The sequence below is a fragment of the Schistocerca gregaria genome, chromosome 6 (genome assembly GCF_023897955.1).
Source record: "Schistocerca gregaria isolate iqSchGreg1 chromosome 6, iqSchGreg1.2, whole genome shotgun sequence".
Taxonomy (NCBI): Eukaryota; Metazoa; Arthropoda; class Insecta; order Orthoptera; family Acrididae; genus Schistocerca; species Schistocerca gregaria.
The window spans coordinates 158,405,079-158,426,894 of NC_064925.1; the positions used below are offsets into that span (position 1 = coordinate 158,405,079).

General features: G+C 43.3%; 1 protein-coding gene across 1 annotated transcript in view; it reads left to right on the forward strand.

The window, feature by feature from the left end:
- The first annotated feature begins 1,766 nt into the window (after positions 1-1,766).
- LOC126278198 (uncharacterized) overlaps positions 1,767-21,816 on the forward strand; it is an 82,298-nt gene continuing 62,248 nt past the window's right edge. The window contains exon 1 of the mRNA XM_049978115.1: positions 1,767-1,981. Coding sequence (XP_049834072.1) covers positions 1,782-1,981 — 200 coding nt within the window. The 5' untranslated portion in view covers positions 1,767-1,781. The remainder of the gene's footprint in view (positions 1,982-21,816) is intronic.

Genomic DNA, 21,816 nt, shown 5'->3' on the forward strand with positions numbered 1-21,816 from the left:
ATTTCTTCCACTCACCTGTACTGTGTTGTATTTGTCTTTCTACGTATTGTCAAAGCTTTGTTGAGCTGTGTTACTTGGCAGTGACACATCAATCGAAAGTTACTGTCGTCCAATGTTTTACACATCAGAGTAGATTTGAAGTGCAGTTCATGGTGTATAAAAAGATGTCCTTCATTAGGCATACCCTAAGACAAAAGAACAACGCATCACGAAGGAATTGTCCGAATAGGACGAAAATCGATAGATGTGATGAATATGTGCGAACAAACAAATGATTGCAATTTTAGAAAAACTGGATGATTTATCACAAACTTAGCTAGTCAAAGAGGCGGTCCACATTTGGTCCTTATGCAAGTAGTTATTTGGCTTGGCATTGCCTGGCAGAATCGTTGGATGTCCTGCGAATATCGTAACCAATTCTGTCCAAATGGTGCGTTAGAACGTCAAAATCCCGAGATGGTTGGAGGACCCTGTCCATAATGCTGCAAACATTCTCAGTTGAGGAGATATCCGGCGACCATAATGGCCAAGGAAGGGTTTGGCAACACGAAGATAAGCAGTAGAGACTGTCACCTTGTGCTGAAATGGAAACCCAGGATGGAAAACAAAATGGGATGTAGAATATCGTGACGTACCGATGTGCAGTAAGGGTGGCGCCGATGACAACCAAAGGGGTCGTGTTATAAATATAAATGACACCCCAGTCCATCACTCCTGGTTTTCAGGCTGTATGGTGGGCGGTCGTCAGGTTGGTACCCTACCACTGTCTGGGGCGTCGCCAGACATGTCTTCAGCGTGGAATCTCACTGACTGGAGTAGAACTGTCTTCAGTGATGTGTCACGCTTCAAATTAAATTCCGATGGCGAGAAATGTCTGGAGATTCGCCAGACACTGGTGTGATACTAGTCTGCCGCCGGCCGCTGTGGCCGAGCGGTTCTAGGCGCTTCAGTCCGGAACGGCGCTGCTGCTACGGTCTCAGGTTCGAATCCTGCCTCGGTCATGGACGTGTGTGATGTCCTTAGGTTAGCTACGGTTAAGTAGTTCTAAGTCTAGGGGACTGATGACCTCAGATGTTAAGTCCCATAGTGCTTGGAGCCATTTGAATCATTTGATGTTGCCCACCTTACGGCGTGATAAAAAGGAATGATGGGCTGGGGTGCCATTTCATTCCATGGCAGGATCCATTGGGTTGTCAACCACGGCACCTGCACAGCTCTTCATTACGTCGATGATATTCCACGTTTTGTTGTCGTTTGTGGCAAGCCATCCTAGCATTACATTCCACCAAGCTAATGCCTGCCCACACGCGACAAGAGTTTCTACTACTCGTCTACGTGCTAGCCAAACCCTACCTTGACCAGTAAGATCGCCTGTCTCTCCCCATTTGAGAACTTTGGAGCATTATGAACAAGGCCTTTCAACCACCTCGGAATTTTGAGGATCTAACACCCCATGAGACAGAAATTGGGAATATACCCCTCAGGAGCACATCAAATAGCTGCATCAATAAATACCAAGCCGAATAATTGCTTGCGTAAGTGCCAGAGGTGGACCAACGTATTATTGACTTGCTCAACTTGTGAAGCTCTTTCGCTTGAATAAATGATCCATTTTTTCTGGAATTGTGCTCATTTCTTCATCTGCACAACTACATCACATCTACTGATTTCCGACCCATTCGGATTTGTAGATTAGGTTGGATTTGATTCTCTGTTGCTGAAGCTTCAAGGTGAATTTGTGCCTGTTGACAGCAGGTGAGGCCATGTCTGAGCTGAGCGCCATGTGGACGACGCTGCAGCTGCTGGCTCAGGTGCCCGGCCCTCGAAGCGACAGGGACAAGGTTCAGCGCTGGCTGGACGCCGCCGTCAGCCGGATCTCGGCGGCCAGCCGGTTGCCCCTCCAGCTCCAGACCCCTACCCCGCTGCCTCCAGCGGTGCGGCCGAGGCGCAGGACACACTCGTACAATGATACAACCTCCAGGTGAGTTACAGCTGTGCGTACATCGCATAAGAGTCACTAAAGGTCACAGGGTAGTTTTCGGCTCCATATTTTGTGAAAAGCGTCGCCTATTTCTTTCAAGCGCTACAGGGAGGTGAAAGATGTCATGGGAAGCCTCCTAATATCGTGTCAGACCTCTTTTTTCCAGGCGTAGTACTGCAGCTCACCGTAGCAAGCACTCAGTAAGTCGTTGCAAGCCCTTTACAGCAATATTGAGCCATGCTGCCTCTATAGCCGTCCATAATTGCGAAAATGTTGCTGGTGCAGGATGTTGTGCACGAACTGATCTCTCCATTATGTCCACTAAATGTTGATGGGATTCATGTCGGGCGTTCAAATCAATCGCGACAATTATTCCCTGTGAGGTGGCGCATAGCCAAGCATGAAAATCCCATCGATTTTCGGGAACATGATGTTCCTGAATGGCTGCGAATGGTCTCAGTGCAGCCGAACATAGCCATTTCCAGTCAAATATCGGTTCAGCTGGTCCAGAGGACCCAGTGGTTCAAATGGCTCTGAGCACTACGGGACTTAACATCTGTGATCATCAGTCCCCTAGAACTTAGAACTATTTAAACATAACTAACCTAAGGACGTCACACACATCCATGCCAGAGGCAGGATTCGAACCTGCGACCATAGCAGTCGCGCGGTTCCGGACTGAGCGCCTAGAACCACTCGGCCACCGCGGCCGGCGAGGACATAATTTCGCTGTCTTTTTAGTCATCTTACGGTGATTTCACAGTGCCCCGAGCCAAAGACAGAGGAAGGCCTCTTACTGAAATTGACGATCCATTCACTTTAAACACAGCCCATACTATTGCATACAATTGTGGAACTACCACCAGCTTGCACAATGCATTGTTGACAACTTGCGTCCATGCCTTCGTGGGCTCTGCGCCACACTCGAGGCCTATCGTCAGCTCTTACCAACTGAAATCGAGACTCATCTGACCAGGCCACGGTTTTCCAGTCGCCAGGGGCCAACGGATATGGTCACGAGCCCAAGAGAGGCTATGCAGGCGATGTCGTGCTGTTAGCAAAGGCGATCGCGTCGGTCGTCAGCTGCTGTAGGGCCGAACTGTCCAAAGGGATACGTTCGCCACACATCCCAAATTGATTTCTGCAATTATTTAAAGCAGTGTTGCTTGTCTGTTAGCAGTAACAACTCTACCCATGCGCCACTGCTCTAGGCCGATTAATAAAGTCCGTTGGTTACTACGTTCTTTGTGGAGAGCGGTAATGCCTGAAATTTGGTATTCTCTGCACATTCTTGACACTGTGGATCTCGGAATTGTGAATTCCCTACCGATTTCCGAAATGGAATGTCCATGCATCTAGCTGCAACTACCATTCCGCGTTCAAAGTATGTTAATTGCCGTCGTGCTGCCACAGTCACATCGGACACCTTTTCACATGGACCACCTGAGTACGAATGACAGCTTCGCAAATGCACTGCCCTTTTATACATTGTGTACATGATACTACCGCCATCTGTATATGTTCATATCGCTATCTCATGACCTTACAAGTTAGTGTAAAATTCCCTTTACAAGCTTCTAGGACTTGTAGACAGGACTGAATAGACAATATTTTGAATTGAAATTCATGTTCGGAAACGTACCGTTTGAAAATATGTTTGCTAGGTAGGTATGCAACAGCGTAACCATGGTGGAAGCGCTTACGTCAAATTAGCTGATATCACTTGACGCCTGTCCTACCTCTCGGACCTGGTTCGAGCCGCATTCAGGTGTCTTGTTAGAGCAAAGTGTTTGAGTACACGTTTGCAGAATACATCGACATGATCCCTCTGTATGCTGAAGCTGATGGTCATGATACAGCTGCTCGTCGGCTTTATCAAGTTCGTTATCCACAACATCCGGCTCCATCGCATACCCTTATCGCCACAATAAACCAGCGGCCCCGAGACAGGGGTACCTTCACCGTCAGCAGGTGTGACTGTTGTGTTCCAAGGAGATGTCACACAGAGACACCAGGTGTGCTAGAGCGTGTGTACCACAACACCATTCGTAAGTACAATATTGAATGATACCTATCGTCTTTTACTACTGTAAGGTCCTGGAAGACGAGCAGCGCAAAATATCTTTTTACTGGTTCCCTAACTCCCAAGAATGACTCTGCGCAAGTTGATGCTACGTTTGCTTGCCTGCAACAAGATGGGCTTGCAGCAGTACAGCCGGGCGGAGTGACCTTGCGGTTCTAGGTGCTACAGTCTGGAACAGCGTGACCGCTACGGTCTAAGTTCGAATCCTGCCTCGGGCATGTATGTGTGTGATGTCCTTAGGTTAGTTAGGTTTAAGCTGATGACCACAGCAGTTAAGTCCCATAGTGCTCAGAGCCATTTGAACCATTTTATGCAGCGGTACATTTCCGCTTTTTGGCCGAAAGCGTGATAAAATACAGCATTATGGAATATTCCGTTGGTACCTGGAGGAAAATAGACTTTCTAACAACTGAAATACACAGTATCAATGTTTCACAATTACATTTATTTTATATTTTGTTGCGGAGCGGCTTTCTGCTTTACAGTCTATCAGCAGACAGCGTAAGACTGAACGGGCTGTACACACCTCAGTGAGAGCTTCCACTTGCAGAAAGACTGTTATTTCCAAAGGTGTGAGACGATTTTACAATTATATATCGATGCGAAAAACAAGCACTGCAATATGTGGGAATGTTTAGTGTAGGACAGTGGGAGGATGGAGACGTGGAGTGACGGATAGGAGTTACTTGGATGGACGACGGAACATGGTTATGAACAGAGAAGAAAAGAATAGGGCGTAGAAGTAGATGGCTACACTGTTGTAATAAATAGACACGAATGGGATAGATTTGATAGGAATGATAAACTTCATGGCTTATTTGACTGCCGGACGGGAGAGACTGTAGAAGTTTCGTAGGAAAAGTCATGGTGGGTGTTTTGGTGTAGATTCGGTGAGATATAGGAAGATTGTAATTAATATTCCAGTTTCAAAACGCCGTAAAAACATAACCGCTGCTGAGAATGATATTACCCGACAAACTTCTTCCAATTTTGATTCTTGTCTCTAAACCCTCGTAAACCTTTTTAAGCGAAGGAAAATATTTATTACTCCCGAAATAAAATAATTCCAGTTCCTGTGGCCGATTGGAGATTTCGGGAAGAAAAAATTGAGAGTGGAAGACCCAAGAAATATGGCAGACGGAAATTTTTTGCAGCAAACGAAAGCTGTTTTGAATTATGCTTGGAACAATGGAAAACACTGTCGCATACATAATTTAAAAATAGTGTTAGATTTTCATATGTTTTCTGCCATTGTAAATATTTCACCTTTACTGCATGGGACAAAGATTCATGAGCGCGCTGCACAAGTACTGGATGACATCTGTGACACTTTGTTTAATGTAATCTGTGGTGCGCGTGGTCGCCAGTCAGTTGTGTAGCGTTAGGACATTCTTATTAGAGGCATCGTTGCGAGTAGTTGAGGTTTAGAGAGGGAGATCTGATATTTGTGATTCTGGGAGAAATTATCTAGAACAGAGATGAAAAGTTGCTTGTAAAGACATTGTCTTGACTGTGTGAAGGGAGAAGATTTTTGGAGGAATATTTCAAGGCAACCTATTCACGCGCAAGAATGAAATGTTTGTTTGTCAGAACTATTAATTCACGGAAATCTTTGTCCCTTATATAATCAATAATATGCATGACTAATGTTAATTTGATCTCTTTGTCTTCATTGTCTCAAAATAGTGCAATTGGTTTAAATGTCTCTAATTTTTGTAATGAGTCAATTTCGTTATTGTTAGTCTTCTTATGTTGTACAGTCTTTTTCGACAAAAATCAGAGTTTAATTTTTGAAGAACGCCGTCTTTTAAAAAGTGAAATCCTCCTCCATCATTCTTAGTAAAGTTTTAAATATTTTGTCGTGTGTGCAAAGCACCTTTCCCCACACGCAGCCATAGACTGTTTCTGAAAAGAAAAAAAAAAGATTTTGTAGTGAGTAGGGTTTTTTCTTTAGCTGCTGCTTTTGCTGATTTCAGCTTGCTTTCGAGAACGTCAGTGCAGCAAACACGAAATAGAATGCTGAGCAAGACATAAGCTATTTTTCTTTCAGGACAGATCTCACTTTGTATTCTTGTGAGCAAACAGTACGCAGTCAGGATTTTCAGGTGTGGTGCTAAGTAAGCAGATTAATTTACAGTGAACAGTGAAGGCAATGTTAAAAAGTTATTTTCTTCCGAGTTGACTAATATTTTATTTTGTGGATATTACAAGTCTGACATTGCACTTCATGTTACGTAACTTTCATACCGTTCTTCAGCATTGAGTTTCAGTTAATAGTTTTCATTGTGCATACAGTTTTTTTTCTTTTGGGATTTAATTAGATTCATTTTCATTATTTCAAATTCAACATTTTTCTAAGATTACAGTTTTGTTTCACAAGCGCAATACAGAACTAACCAACAGTCAGTATTGCTCAGCAGTTGAATACGATATATAAGGACACGTACACGAGGAGAAAGTTTTTGAAAAAGAATGTATAGAATATACAGATAAATTACATAGGAAGCTTACAATGATACCAGTCCCCCAGTTCTCTTTATGGTGCTGTGGAGATTTCTCTTGGTTATAAGGCAATTGTCGGGACCCTCTCATTTATTCCCAACTGGGAACCCATTTACCACACCTGCCAGCTTGCTTGAAAATTGGCTGAAAAGAACAGCCACTATGGATAAGAGGTCGGATCCCAAACAGTCCGCTCCACGCCTTGGATCAGAGAATAACAAGAGAGAGAGAAAATAAGACACAGACGTGTCGTACTCTCATGCAAGAAAACTAAAAGGATATTTTCTATTAGTATACATTTCATCCTCAGGTCGCACTAATGGTGTCATTACGAGTTTCGAATCCTTATGAAATCATCAGATGATTTTTATCTGAGTTTCAGCTTCTGGCTAGGCACACAGACTAGAGATTATAATTAGAAAAATTATAATAGTGTCACTTCAGTTCCCTAAGGCAGTTTATCTAGTCCGTGTTGGAAAGTACCGCTCGTGCGAAACTCAGCTTACCATTTCCTAACAGGATATTTTGCAAACGTTGTATGAAGAGGAAAAGGGAAGATTCCATATTTTTAGATTTCCAAAAAGCATTGGACAGTGCCCCAATGCACAATGTTAATGAAGGTACGAGCATATGGAACTTAAGTAACAGAACCCAGTACGTTGTCCTCGACAGCGAGTGTTCATCAGAGACAAGGGTATCGTCTGGAAAGTGTGATAGGACTGCTGTTACTTTCTGTATGCATAAATGATCTGGCGGTCAGAGTGGGCAGCAATACGCAGTTCTTCACTGATGATGCTGAGGTGTACGGCAAGGCGTCGAAATTGAGTAACTGCAAGATGACTTAGACAATATATCTTAATGGCAGCTAGATCTACATGCAGAAAAAGTAAGTTAATGCTGCTGAATAGGACAAACAAACCCGTAATGTTCGGATGCAGCAATAATAGTGTCCTGTTTGACACAGTTATGTCGTTTAAATATCTGGGCGAAAGTTGCATAGCGATATGGAATGGTAGGAGCATATGAGGGTTGTGGTAGGCGAATGGTAGACTGGGGTTTATCTGGAGAATTTTAGGGAAGTGTAGTTCATCTGTAAAGGAGGCCGCATATAGGCCGCTAGTGCGATCTGTTCTTGAGTAGGGCTTGTTAGGGATCCACATCAGGTCGGATTATAGAGGCAATATAGAGACGGGCTGCTAGATTTGTTACCCGTAGGCTATAAAACAAACAAGCAGCTATTACGGAGATGCTTCGGAGAATCAAATGGGGATCCCTGGAGGAAAGGCAACTTTCTTCTCGAGGAACAGTATTTCGAAAATTTAGAGAACCGGCATTTGACGCTGACTGCAGCCGACTGTGCTGCCGCCAATATACGTTTCGCTTAAGGCCCTCGAAGTGAAATAAGAGAAATTATGGCTCGTACGGAAGTTATATAGACAGTCGTTTCTCCCTCGTTTGCGAGAACAGGTAAAGAAGTACCTAACAGTGGTACAAGGTTCCACCCACCATGCATCATCTAGTGCCTTGCGGAGTATGTATTCTGTAGTAGACTAAGTCTACGAAACGCGCCAAGCTAAAAGTTATTCTAAAGATGAGTGTAAGCACTGTTTTAATTTGCAAAAAAACTGATCTCTGGCAATTTACATATATGTTACGCCACTTGGATATTTGCTTACTGCCACTAGAGGTGCCTTCTTGCAGTACTCCTTACTAGTGACTGCTGACACGTGCTTTTTTTTTTTTAAAAAAAGAAAATAGTTGTTCTATCGCTCAATATCTTTCAGTGTGCAGCTGCACACGAAAGGCTTCCGTGCCAACACGAGTCCACGATTTAAGACAACAGACAGCCGTCTCGGAAGGAGCCAATAATCTGATAAGAGGTTTCCCTTGTCGGCTCCACACACTTCAAATAAGAAAGAGCTCTTCCTTGTATAGCACCAGTTCAACAGCTATCGTGAGGTGTATAACGCGATAAACATGCAACTACCAGAATTTGTCCTGAGAGTGTTTATATTTCTGAGCGTATGATAAAATGTCTCACAGTAATAACGAGAGTAACTCTTTTTAAAACGTGATAACTTCAGACTTATTTATATTACTAAGCGACTGTCCCGGATTCTGGAACCCAGTATCAGTTGCTAGTTACCTATCTAATGGTTTCAAGGGCCAAAAAATTTCATTCTCAACATTTCGCGTAATTGTTGACATAATTTAAAAATTTAAAAAGCCGTGATAAACCACTCATTAAGAGGTATAATCTTAAGTTAAAAGTTTAAACGGGCATTGTATGTCCTAAGTCGCCAATGTTAAATTGTCGAATTTTGTGACCCATTATCCTGGAAACTTTTTAAGACACCAACTTACAATTTTCCATAATTATTGAATGCACTTTTCTAGATACACTGAACTAGAATTATTACTAAAATTATATTGTGGGGAATGTTATCTTTTTTCAAACACTCAATTTTTGACAGAATTTTGTAAACAAATGAACATAAAAACAAAACAACTCAGGATATTTTAATTATTCTAGTTCCATATGTGTTGAATCTCACACTTGGCATGTTTTAAAAATTTCATGTCTCTACCGTCAGTACTTTTTTAGAAAACGGGTTATTTATCGCAAAAATGTAGTTAAGAGATATTGAGGTTTAAAATTTTTTTATTACAAATTCTTATACATACTTATTTTATGCGTCTTTTATGCACTGGAATTGCCCTGGCCCACAGTCTGCGTCTGTTTCAGTATCACAACAGCCCAGTGCTTGCCTCCTCCTTTTCTTTCTTGCTTCTTTTGTCATTTGCTGAGCAGCAACTCTGCTTCACGTACACGAAGCTCATCCAGTTCCTGCAGTCCTTTAGCGGTGTTCTATTCAAATCTTACCCCTAACTTCTCCAGAACCTTAAGTATTTCATAATTCCCACCATTAAAAGTTATTACAGCATCAGACACTGCTGACTTTAGAGTCATAAGACTAAAAAATACATTTTTAGTCACACGGCACCACACAACATTATTGAAGGACTCATTCACATTCTGGGTCTTCTCATGTAAACACTTCTTTAGTAGCTCATAATTCGCCAAATTTCTGTAAGTAGGTTTGATTGCCTCCATTACTACCAAAGGAAGAGAATGTTTATGTGTAAATTCATGCAGGGTGCCAGAAAATTCAGCTTGCCTATATTTACACCAAGTGTTTGGTGGAGGTGGACACAAAGCATGAGCCGGCCATGGTGGCCGAGTGGTTCTAGGCGGTACAGCCTCGAAGAGCGCGAGCGCTACGGTCGCAGGTTCGAATCCTGCCTCGGGAATGGATGTGTGTGATGTCCTTAGATTAGTTAGGTTTAAGTAGTTCTAAATTCTAGGGGACTGATGACCTCACAAGTTAAGTCCCATAGTGCTAAGAGCCACTTGAAACCATTTGAACAAAGCATGAAATGGCTTTTCAACGGTTGATATTCGATGAAATAGTGTCTACACAACTCTTTTCATCTAGCGTTTCTTGAAGTTCTCATGAAAGATAGAGCAATTCTCCTTCTGTACACCATTTCACTTACACTGTCTGTATTACAAATGCAGTCCACGCTTACAGCTTAAACTTCACGTTCACAGAGTGCGGCAGCACGCAGGAAATCGATTGTAATTATTTTACTCAGAAGAGATCCACACTTCAGTTTTTGAAATATGTATTTACATAATTTACTTGTGAAATGTAACTTGCACTGCTTGTACTCTTAGTCCCTCACTTGTTCAAAATACATTTTATTAGTTCCCAAAACATTTACTATTGCTTCTGAGGGAGTGCATATATGTGCCAACCATAAATGCACATGACAGTGAAATTTTTTTAAAAAAGTTTTCGATAATGTTAGTCAGATCGTAAACTGTGTCAAAGGGGACAACAGAATTCATCCGTCAGTAAGAGAAAGAGCAGAAAATAGTGGAAGAGTTCACTCTTGATAGATGAATTGAGACTTATGAAAGATTAATAGATTTCCGTGCTCAGTACGAATTAGTCATTGCACAACCGCTTTTAAAGAACACTTTGAGAGGGATATATATATATGAAAGACGTTAGGAAATTAAAAAAAGACATCAGGTCGACTATATGTTGGTAAGACAAAGGTTCAGGACTCAAATTAAGAACTGCAAGAGTTATCCAGGTACTCAGATTAGTAGTGACAGTTATCTATTACAAAAGAAATGGCAGTTGAAATTCAAGGAGTTAAATGGAAAACCGAACCGTTGGACAAAGTTGAAGGACCTCAAAACTCCGATTCCGTTGCACGGATGAAATAAATAATGACGCTTCAAGGAGTCACTGGTGTCAAAGACTGATAAAATCGCCTTAAAAGAAGTTTAGAAAATGCACCAGAAAAGGTAGATAAAAGAAAAGTAAGAGAAAACCGTGCATAACAGATGGCATTCTGCAATTAACAAATAAATGGACACAATGTAAAAAAGTTTAAAGTGAACAGCAACAATACAGATCACTTAGAAGCGAAATTAGATGGAAATGCAGAAAAAGTAAAGAATGATGTGTCATAGTCTGCCCTTTGTATCTGCACAGTGAGTGTACCCATGTGTGCAAACTTAGCTTACCACCTAGCGCGCAAATGGACAAAACATTTGAACTGTCTTCTCAAGTCCAGGATGTCAAACAGACATTCTACATAACCTCGCCCTGTAAGACAGCTCATGTTAGGTGCAGATAATAACAAAAATCATTAGAAATGGTGCAGCAAGTAACTAGATTGCATGAGTTAATAAAGGTGAAAGTTTGGGGTCTATTCTAGAAAGACAAAACAGCTATTCCTTTTTTTATTCTACATATACTTTATCAGCTGTGCTTTCTGTGGTCAAGTGATATGCAACAGTCATGTTCAATTGCGTTTGACACTCAATAACAAAATATTTAACTCTTGGACATATTGATCTGACGATTATTAAAATCGCTGCCTCTACATATGAAAAGTTTTTTTATCACAGGAAAGAATGATTAAAAATCTTCATCAACTCATTTACATCTGCGTTGTCGTAGCTGGTCAATGCACTGAGTTGGTGGGGAATAAATTTACTTTTTGTATTAATGAAAAAATTCTCATGTACTCAATGTGAGGGTAGGTTAGTATCGTGGCTTTTGATATTCAATGGCCAAAGTGTTGAGTGTTGGAGTGAGCAAAATCTAGACTCAACATTTACTGTGGCCTAATGCGCAGTGGTACTTTACCAAGCGGCATCTGCAATTGTCTCCAAGCTGGATCTGAAACACTAATTCCGTACTCTGGCCTTGACTGAATTTAGTCAGTCTCAAATTTCCTGCATTCTGTAGATCGTTAATCTTTCCCTAGTCGAAATAATGGCCGTTGCACACCCGCTAATTGTTGCAGCAACGTGCACAATTTCTTTGCCTGCAAAAATTTCTGCAAGAATAATTAACTACTTTGCTATCTGTCGCCACGATACGTGAAATGTATCGTCCTCACTTCGCAGAAAGCAAAGCTCACAACACCCTCGCTATTTTCCACACTCTTATACAGTCTGCCGCGAGATGAGAGAGAGATCTCCCCACTGTGTAGGATCTGCGTCGTCCAGTATGGCTTCAGCCAATCACCGTCTTTCTAGTTGGTTAAATGTTATCCTTGAGCAAGGGACTCTAGAAGAGGTGCATGTATATTTTATCTCAGAAATAGAATAGATAAAGAATGAAGAAGGCACCGATCCAGGGCTCAGATCGGATCTCTTCCCCTTGATATGTCATGTACAGATAAAGCGATCAGATTTATTGATAATGGCGTCGATGATTACAGAGTAGGTCCCGGCTCAAATTTTCATAGCCACAACCTTTAACTAGACAAGCCTGTTCGCTAGAGAGACGTCTTAGGAAGCTGAATTCCAGTAGCCATCCCTACAAGCCACCAAGGTGACTTTTTTTCTGAAAAAGTAGGAAGATTGATAATTTCTGTGACGAGAAGTAGGGGATGCGTTGAGATGGGGGGTTGTAAATTGTCCAGTAGGGCTCTCTCTCTCTCTGTCAGTTGATGCACTTAGAAGTTCTAGCACGCTTAGGCAGTAGACAGTGAATTAACGAACACTGGGATCACAAAGAACTTTGGTTTCGAATTATGTTGCACATTACTAAGCAACAAACATCTGCAGTGTTAGTTAACTCTCATTACTAAGCTGAACCCCGTCCGAACAGGCCTCGGAAGGCCCACGATACTGACCGACCGCCGCGTTATCCTCAACCTGCAGGCGTCATTGGATGAGGATTCGGAGGGGCATGTGGTCAGCACACCACTCTCCCGAGCGTGGTCAGTTTTCGTGACCGGAGACGCTACTTCTCAGTCAGGTAGCCCCTCAATTTGCCTCCCAAGGGTTGAGTGTACTCCGTTTGCCAACAGCGCTCGACAGACCAGACAGTCACCCAACCAAGCACTAGCCAAGGCCGACAACTCTTAATTTCGGTGATATGAGGGGAACCGGTCTTACCACTGCGACAAGACTGTGGGCTAGCTAACTCTCTTCGCTTCAAGTAATAGCTATTTACTATACGGTAGTCATAGTTCTGATGGGGTGTTCGGCGTTTTTATTAGTTTTGCACTTATCTCTGATAGGGCACGCATTTTTCTTGCGACAATGACCATGTTGTGTGACCTTGAATGGTTAGAACCGCACGAAAATGTGCTTAGAATATAAATCGCTTATCCTAAAACAAGCAGTTTTAGCCATTCGTATGCGAAACTGCAAGTCGTAACTCCGAGAAACATTGAATTATCATCTATACACAGTCTAAGTGAGGAACTTTGGTAACGTTAAGAAACAAAATATCGATATAATAGGCCAAAAGACATGTATTTCAATATAGTGTCTTACTGCTGTATCCCTTTGCTTAAAGTAATTACGCTCTCTGAACAGCAAACGGTTGCCACTGAAAGCGTTGGACGGCTATTGAAAGTACACGTGTGGAATTTCAACGAAGTGGTCAAAGTAGTGTAGAACAAAACAGTACGCAAGTCTGAATAAAGGCAATTTTTCGCTTTCAACATCACTTCTGCTTTCAAACAGTCCAATATCAAACGTCAAGTTTGAAAATGTAATTGATGTGGTGGCGTTTGATATAGGACGGCTTCAGTGCAGAAGTGAAATTGAATGTGACAAAGTGACTTCAGTCAGATGCGCAGTTTGTTCCGTCCCACTTTGCTTGGACCACTTCACAGAAATCCTATGCCTGCACTTTGAAGACTGAATAGCTGACAAGCATTGTCAGGCACGTAGAAAAAGTTTGCTGTTCAGACGGCGTAATTATTTTAAGCGGAGGGAAATATAGCTGTTAGACACGACACTGGAATTTAGGTTTTTGGTCCCATTATATCGACATTTTGTTTCTTAGTTTCACCGTAGTTCCTCTCTTAGATCTTGTATAGGTAATCATTCATATGTATCTCGTGAAAAGAAGCACAGTCTTGCATGCGAGTGTCTAATACTAGTTTTTTCGGGGACAGTGTTTTATATTCGAAGCGCATTTTCGTAGAGTGCTGAGCGTTAGAAGCCACGAACTTCCCCTGTCAGATGGTCGCCTAAACTCAATTTGTCAAACGAAAGTGTGTCGTAATGATCTGACGCAGCTCTATAGATTATTGTGTGAAACGCAGAAACGAGTGACGGAAATCAATTTTCGTGTGACAGCGCGAGAAGTCACAGGTGCTAGGAAGTTGTAGGGATTCCGCTCGCGTATTTCGCAGAAACGTGACACATATTTGGCATATTTCTCACGGAAATGTTCAATAGACCATTATCACACAGTTACAAGGACCGACAAATTTTCCTACGACAGAAAGCTTTTTTTTTTTTTTTTAAATAACACGGAACTCCGTGCTCCTTTTTCCACAAGGGGACCACATGGCAATTGGAGTTTCTTTATAAAGGGCTGTTCAAAAAGGTGGAGGCAATTTAATTGTTCTGTATTTCATGAGGCATATATTGCCCATAAACAGTTTACATATCAATGAAAGGATAAAATTTTAAAGGTTTTCTTCCCCCCTGTCTCTGACAGGGGAATCCCCATCGCATCTAGAAATAAAAAAACATTCGCGCAAACAAAAAGGGACGTAGCTCTACTAGCTGAGCCGAATAAACCAGAACCGGTGAATGCCAATCGCTGTTTGTTTATGTGGTTGTTTGGATGTGCGAATGATAAGCGTCGTTATAATTATTAGCGAAATCCATAGATTCACACTACCAGAATGGAAATAAACGGCTAACAGGAATAACAGGTAAAAAAGATTACGTGTTATCTTCTCGATGTACCCAAGAAAATGAGATTTTGACAGAAAATTTTTGTTAGATCGCTACCTACTAAGGGCCAGTTGTACAGTCCCCGGTTAGGAGCCGCATAAGTTCTATTCACGGAACAACGCGGAAAACGCGTTGTACGAACACGTATCGTGCGTAAGCGTTTGTCATGTGAGCCTGCTCTTATTCAGCGCTTTACAACTGCTGAATAACGGCGCGAGTACTCTAGCGGCCATTTACGCAGCTATCACCGCCCTAGCGGCCGTGTACGCGTCTAGCGGTTAACAAAACAAAACTTTAGCCCTTCGTCTTTCCTCCGGTTTAAAGGGTGAACATGAATAAAACCGACAAGCTGCAGGGACGGATTCCTAACTGGATATTGAGGAAAATAGGTTCCATAAACATGTGTCTGGAAATGGACGGTGTGCATGCAACGACAACAAATCCTCTCGGAACACAGTACGGTGAATCGCATTCACGTCACAATACACTTGTATGTTCAAAGTGGCCTCTCTGGCATCCAGAACACGAGTTCACACGTCGCATCATGGACTACCGCAATCTTTCGCACAGTCCGTCCTCTCCCCGAATAGCGTCACAGATGTCGCGAACACGCTGTTGAAGGGGCTGCACAGCAGGAACTGGTTCAGCATACACAACGTTATTCAGATGCCCCCAGAGGTAAAAATCCAGGGGATTCAAGTCCGGTGATTTAGCAGGCCATGCTACATGATCTCCGCGTCCTATGCAACGCCCTGGAAAGATGTTTTTGAGGTGTCGGCGAGCTGTAATGCGGAAGTGAGACGGTGCTCCGTCACGCAGAATCCACGTAAGCTGTCATATTGCCAAAGTCACATTCTTAAGCACCCCAGGCAGAGTACTCCGTAGGATGTCCACATAGTTCGTCCGTCGAGGAGTTGTGGAATAATAACCGGTCCTAGTATGTGGTTGCCAAGAACTTCCTTTCGTCAGCGCTGAGCCATGCCGATTTTGCTGCTGTCGATATTTGTTCAGAGATGCTAACCTTTCAGCGTTTGTGAGTCCGTCGCGAGGCGGCGCGGCAGTGAGCGGATCGAGAGGGGAACGCGAGTGAGTTTAGTTGGAAGGTGGAGAGAAGACGGTGCGATTGTCAGAGGAGGAGAGGTAACCCAGTCGGTGAAGAGGTGTTTTGAAAAGGCATTATACAGGCGACAGTCCTAACGGTTGTCTTGAGATGGTCTGCGCAGCCAAGCAGTTGGTGGCCGTTAACCGATTATACCTTATTGGTAGTCTGTAGTGTCGACCTACTTCTCTGATGCTGCTGGACGTTTATTTCGCCGACCTGATAAGGTGACATCCTTCTAGTTACGTCTTTCACCGGCCATGCATTTTCTGCCTTGCAAGTTTACCTCACCTGAAACAAACTACACTCCTGGAAATTGAAATAAGAACACCGTGAATTCATTGTCCCAGGAAGGGGAAACTTCATTGACACATTCCTGGGGTCAGATACATCACATAATCACACTGACAGAACCACAGGCACATAGACACAGGCAACAGAGCATGCACAATGTCGGCACTAGTACAGTGTGTATCCACCTTTCGCAGCAATGCAGGCTGCTATTCTCCCATGGAGACGATCGTAGAGATGCTGGATGTAGTCCTGTGGAACGGCTTGCCATGCCATTTCCACCTGGTGCCTCAGTTGGACCAGCGTTCGTGCTGGACGTGGAGGCCGCGTGAGACGACGCTTCATCCAGTCCCAAACACGCTCAATGGGGGACAGATCCGGAGATTTTGCTGGCAGGGTAGTTGACTTACACCTTCTAGAGCACGTTGGGTGGCACGGGATACATGCGAACGTGCATTGTCCTGTTGGAACAGCAAGTTCCCTTGCCGGTCTAGGAATGGTAGAACGATGGGTTCGGCATGCTACCAGTGTTAAAGATTGCGATGGAGCTCCGTATGCCACGGCAAACTGGCTGACACTGACAGCGGCGGTGCACAAATGCTGCGCAGCTAGCGCCATTCGACGGCCAACACCGCGGTTCCTGGTGTGTCCGCTGTGCCGTGCGTGTGATCATTGCTTGTACAGCACTCTCGCAGTGTCCCGAGCAAGTATGGTGGGTCTGACACACCGGTGTCAATGTGTTCTTTTTTCCATTTCCAGGAGTGTATTAGAGAGTGCTGAGTTATGAAAATCTGTTAGTAATCCATGTTGTGGTCGGACTCTACGCAATTTGTTGCACCATTTTGATGGAACTCATGTTGCTTGGTGTCTAGTAGCGTCGGCATTCTACATTACCACCCAAGTCGTGGGGCTTATTGTGTATAACGTTTTAAGACCGAGTATTTAGTTTGTTCCAGACAATCGGGTGGAGCTTGAACTGTACCAAAGTACCCTAACTCCGTGAGACACTTGTGCGGAGATATGAATGTCGGCATCCACCAAGGGCTCAATTATCGTAAGGATAAAACATCATTTGGTGTTTTCTGGGGAGCTCAATGCGTTACTTAAAATATCTCAACCCAGAATGTGTTGAAGTGTTACTGGTAATCTAAATTTAGCAGTCGCAGCTTGTTTTAATTCTTGCAATGCTGCTGCTATGCCTTTTTTATTTTAAGTTGTTTTAAGTGGTTGATTTTGGTTGTATTAACATAGCATTGTTTGAGGCATTTGGTTATAGCGTGTTGTTGCTGCGTCAGCACACGCGATTTGTTGGACTATAATTGTTGACAATTTCTTCCACATCTGTGCCTAGGTGGTGGGTCTGGGTTCGCGCTTGTTCTTGAATCGTTCCGTTAAGACCCAGGTGCGCACAATGACAGCCCTCTGGATTAACAGTTTGGGGGGTAGGAGCACCCGGGAAGTGAAGTCGGTCACACCTACTGTACTCCGCGCCCTCGGTCAGGTAGATAAGTCGGGCCCGAACGTCACAACCAGGTGTGGTCCAACAAATTGGCCGCACCGCAGGACGTTCATGTGCGCACTTGGCAGATGCCGTGAGGTGAGAACTATTTGTAAGAGAAGTGTCCGATGTGGATTATTGCCTGTCTAGTTGGGAGTCCGTATGTAAGGTCATTCTTTCTTTTAAATGAATGTATTTGGGTAAGGTTTTAAAACTGTCTGTAAGTGTACTTACGACAGCCCTTTAGACTGCAGTCTTTTCTATTTTCTATAAAAAGGTATTACCTGCCTCATTTGGAAAGTTGTACGTTTGTTAGTAACTAAAGCCAAGTGATAGGCTTCATGTATAAATGTTCTCTGACTGGGAGTTTATTATTATAAATGTTATTTCTTCATTATTTAATGCAAAATACAGTTATTCACAGTTCATTTGTAAGATTACTCTTTCTTTTAAATGAGTATATTTGGGCAAGGTTTTAAAACTGTAAGTGAACTTGTTGTAGCACCTTAGGCGTTCAGTGTATCCTACTTTTTTTTAATATCAAAAGGTATTATCTTTCTCACCTGAAGAGTTGTTATACTTGCTTTCGTATCGAAAGCTAACTGATGGGTTTGATGTACAAATGTTATCTCGCTTGAAGTTTATGACAATTGTTATGTGTTGACTGACTTTCATAAATATTGTGAACGCCGGACGTTGTGGCCGAGCGGTTCTAGACGTTTCAGTCCGGAACCGCGCGACCGCTACGGTCACAGGTTCGAATCCTGCCTCGGGCATGGATGTGTGTGATGTCTTTAGGTTAGTTAGGTTTAAGTAGTTCTAAGTTCTAAGAGACTGATGACCTCAGATGTTAAGTCCCATAGTGCTCAGAGCCATTTGAACCATTTGAAATATTGTGAACAATAAAAGGTGAATGCTCCCCCGCCCTAAGGTCCACTCCTTCCGCTTAGTCCTGTGGGCGTTTTATGATACGCCGTGGTAAAACCTGTTTCAAGCGTCATGTACCGTGACAATGATACATTTCAGGACACATGTTCATAGGACCTTTCTTTCCTCAATTTGCAGTCACGAATCCGTCTCTGAAGTTTGTCGTTTTTTTAACGTTCACCCTGTACAGACCGTCCATGTCCAATTTATATGAAGTGAAATGCAAATTAAATTGGGTCCTTTTTTTGAATACCTCCGTATTTGTGATAGGCGAAGTTCAGAACTCAAGTATCAATCCCCAAATGCCGTTCGATGCAATTCTCAAAAATTATCGGGAGAATCTACTTCGAAGTTTTCCAAGCGTCCAATACCCTGAAATAAGCTGTAATTTTGTACAAGCGGTGTGGCTCTGTGGTATAATGTTCACTTGCCTCGACTGTCTGCAAATGGAAATTTTTATCAATCGGTAGCTCTCGAGACTGGCAATAGCTGGATCGCTTGTTCGAGTCTCATTTCGATCATTGTTTTTAGACTTTTTTCCTGTTCAGTACAAATACTTACATCATTTAAATATAAAGTACATCAAATATGTGCTGATTAACACATATCTAATTGTCATTGTTAGGAAAAATACACATCACCTTGTTTCTAGTTACATGCCATACACAAAAATCGAGTTTTCATTGCAAAACCGATCGTTTTAAAATATTGTTAGTAAAGATTTCTTAGATTAAAAAATATTACGAACTGAATTTTTTCATTTTTGTATGTTTTAAGCTTCACGGATATGCTCATGGAAAGTGTACCTTTGTTTAAATTTTACCAAAGCTGGGAGCTGAACGTAGCCCTCTACCGTGGCAAGTAAGCATCCTACCACAGAGCCCGGAGGTCCTTCGAAAACCGCTATCGTAACGTGGGAAATCCAGGTTTGAGTCCTGGTCCGGCACAAATTTTCATTGTGGTTATCCCATTACACAGTTGATAGTTGTCCAAGTTGTCCAAGTTAGCCTGTTTATGGCTGGAACTCCGGTGAGGACATTTTCAGTGCGGTATCTGAGTCTCGGCTTTCCATTCTTCAACAGGTGAAACTATGGTAGGTAGCGATGTTGGGTGCTGGGGTAGTGTTGGCTCACCCTTACCCTTAATGACAGCTTCCACTCTCGCAGTCATACGTTCAGTCAGGTGCTGGACGGTTTCTTGGGGAATTGCAGCCCATTCTTAGCATAGTGCTGCACTGAGGAGGGGTATCGATGTCGGTCGGTGTGGCCTGGTACGAAGTCGGCGTTCCAAAACATCCCAAAGGTGCTCTGTAGGATTCAGGTCAGGACTCTGTGCAGGCCAGTCCATTACAGGGATGTTATTGTCGTGTAACCACTCGGACACAGGCCGTGCCTTATGAACAGGTGTTCGATCGTGTTGAAAGATACAATCGCCGTCTCCGAATTGCTCTTCAACAGTGGGAATCAAGAAGGTGCTTAAAACATAAGTGTAGGCCTGTGCTGTGATAGTGACACGCAAAACAACAAGGGGTAAAGGCTCCCATAAAAACACGACCACACCGTAACACCACCGACTCCGAATTGTATTGTCGGCGCTTCACATGCTGGCAGATGACACTGTTCCAAAACAGTGTCAAGGTTCTGACTCACCCCAAAGGTGCTCCACTGGGTTCACGTTGGTATTATGAGTAGAACACTCCATTTCAGGAATATTATTGTCCACAAATCACTGCCTCACAGATGCTGCTTCAAGACAAAGCATTGTTATTCTGACGCATGCATCATTTCCGAACTGTTCGTTTACTGAACGCAGTAAACAGTGCTGCTAAATGTGTTTATGTCCTCCTGTATTTAGCGTTTTCTTAAGCGCAGTAAGGGAAGTACAGCCTACACTATCTGATCAAAAGTATCCTGACATCACCAAAAACATACTTTTTCATATTAGGTGCATTGTGCTGCCACTTACTGCCAGGTACTCCATATTATCGACCTCAGTAGTCATTAGACAACGTGAGATAGCAGAATGGGGCGCTCCGCGCAACTCACGGACTTCGAACGTGGTCAGCTGGTTGGGTGTCACTTGTGTCATACGCGAGATTTCCACACTCCTAAACATCCCTATGTCGACTGTTTCCGATGTGATAGTGAAGTCGAAACGTGTATGGGCACGTACAGTACGAAAGCGTACAGGTCGACCTCCTCTGTTGACTGACAGAGACCGCCGTCAGTTGAAGAGGGGCGTAATGTGTAACAGGCAGACATCTATCCAGACCATCACACAGGAATTCTAAACTGCATCAGGATCTACTGCAAGTACTATTACAGTTAGGCGAGAGGTGAGAAAACTTGGAATTCATGATTGAGCGTCTGATCATAAGTCACGTATCGCGCCCGTAAATGTCAAACGACGCCTCGCTTGGTGTAAGGAGCGAAAACATTAGGCGATTGAACAGTGGAAAAACGTTGTGTGGAGTGTCGAATCACGGTACACAATGTGGCGATCCGATGGCAGGGTGTGGGTATGGCGAATGTCCGGTGAACATCATCTGCCAGCCAACAGTAAAATTCGGAGGCGGTGGTGTTATGATGTGGTCGTGTTTTTCATGGAGGGGGCTTGCACCCCTTGTTGTTCTGCATGCTACTATCACAGCACAGGCTTACACTGATGTTTTGACCACCTTCTTGCTTCCACTTTTGAAGAGCAATTCAGGGATGGTGATAGCACCTTTCAACACGATCTAACACCAATTCATAATGCACTGCCTGTGGCGGAGTGGTTACACGACAATAACATCCCTGTTATGGACTGGCCTGCAGAGAGTCCTGACATGAATTCTACAGAGCACCTTTGGGATGTTTCGGAACGCTGACTTCGTACCAGGCCTCACCGACTGACAGCGATACCTCTCGTCAGTGCAGCACTCCGTGAAGAATGGGCTGCCATTCCCCAAGAAACCTTCCAGCACCCGATTGAACGTATGCCTGCGAGAGCGGAAGCTGTCATCAAGGGTAAGGGTGAGCTAACATAATGAATTACAGCATTGCCGATGGAGGGCGCCACGAACTTATGGTTTTCAGCCAGGTGTTCGGATACTTTTGATCGCATAGTGTAACTATGAAAAACACTCCCATTCCGT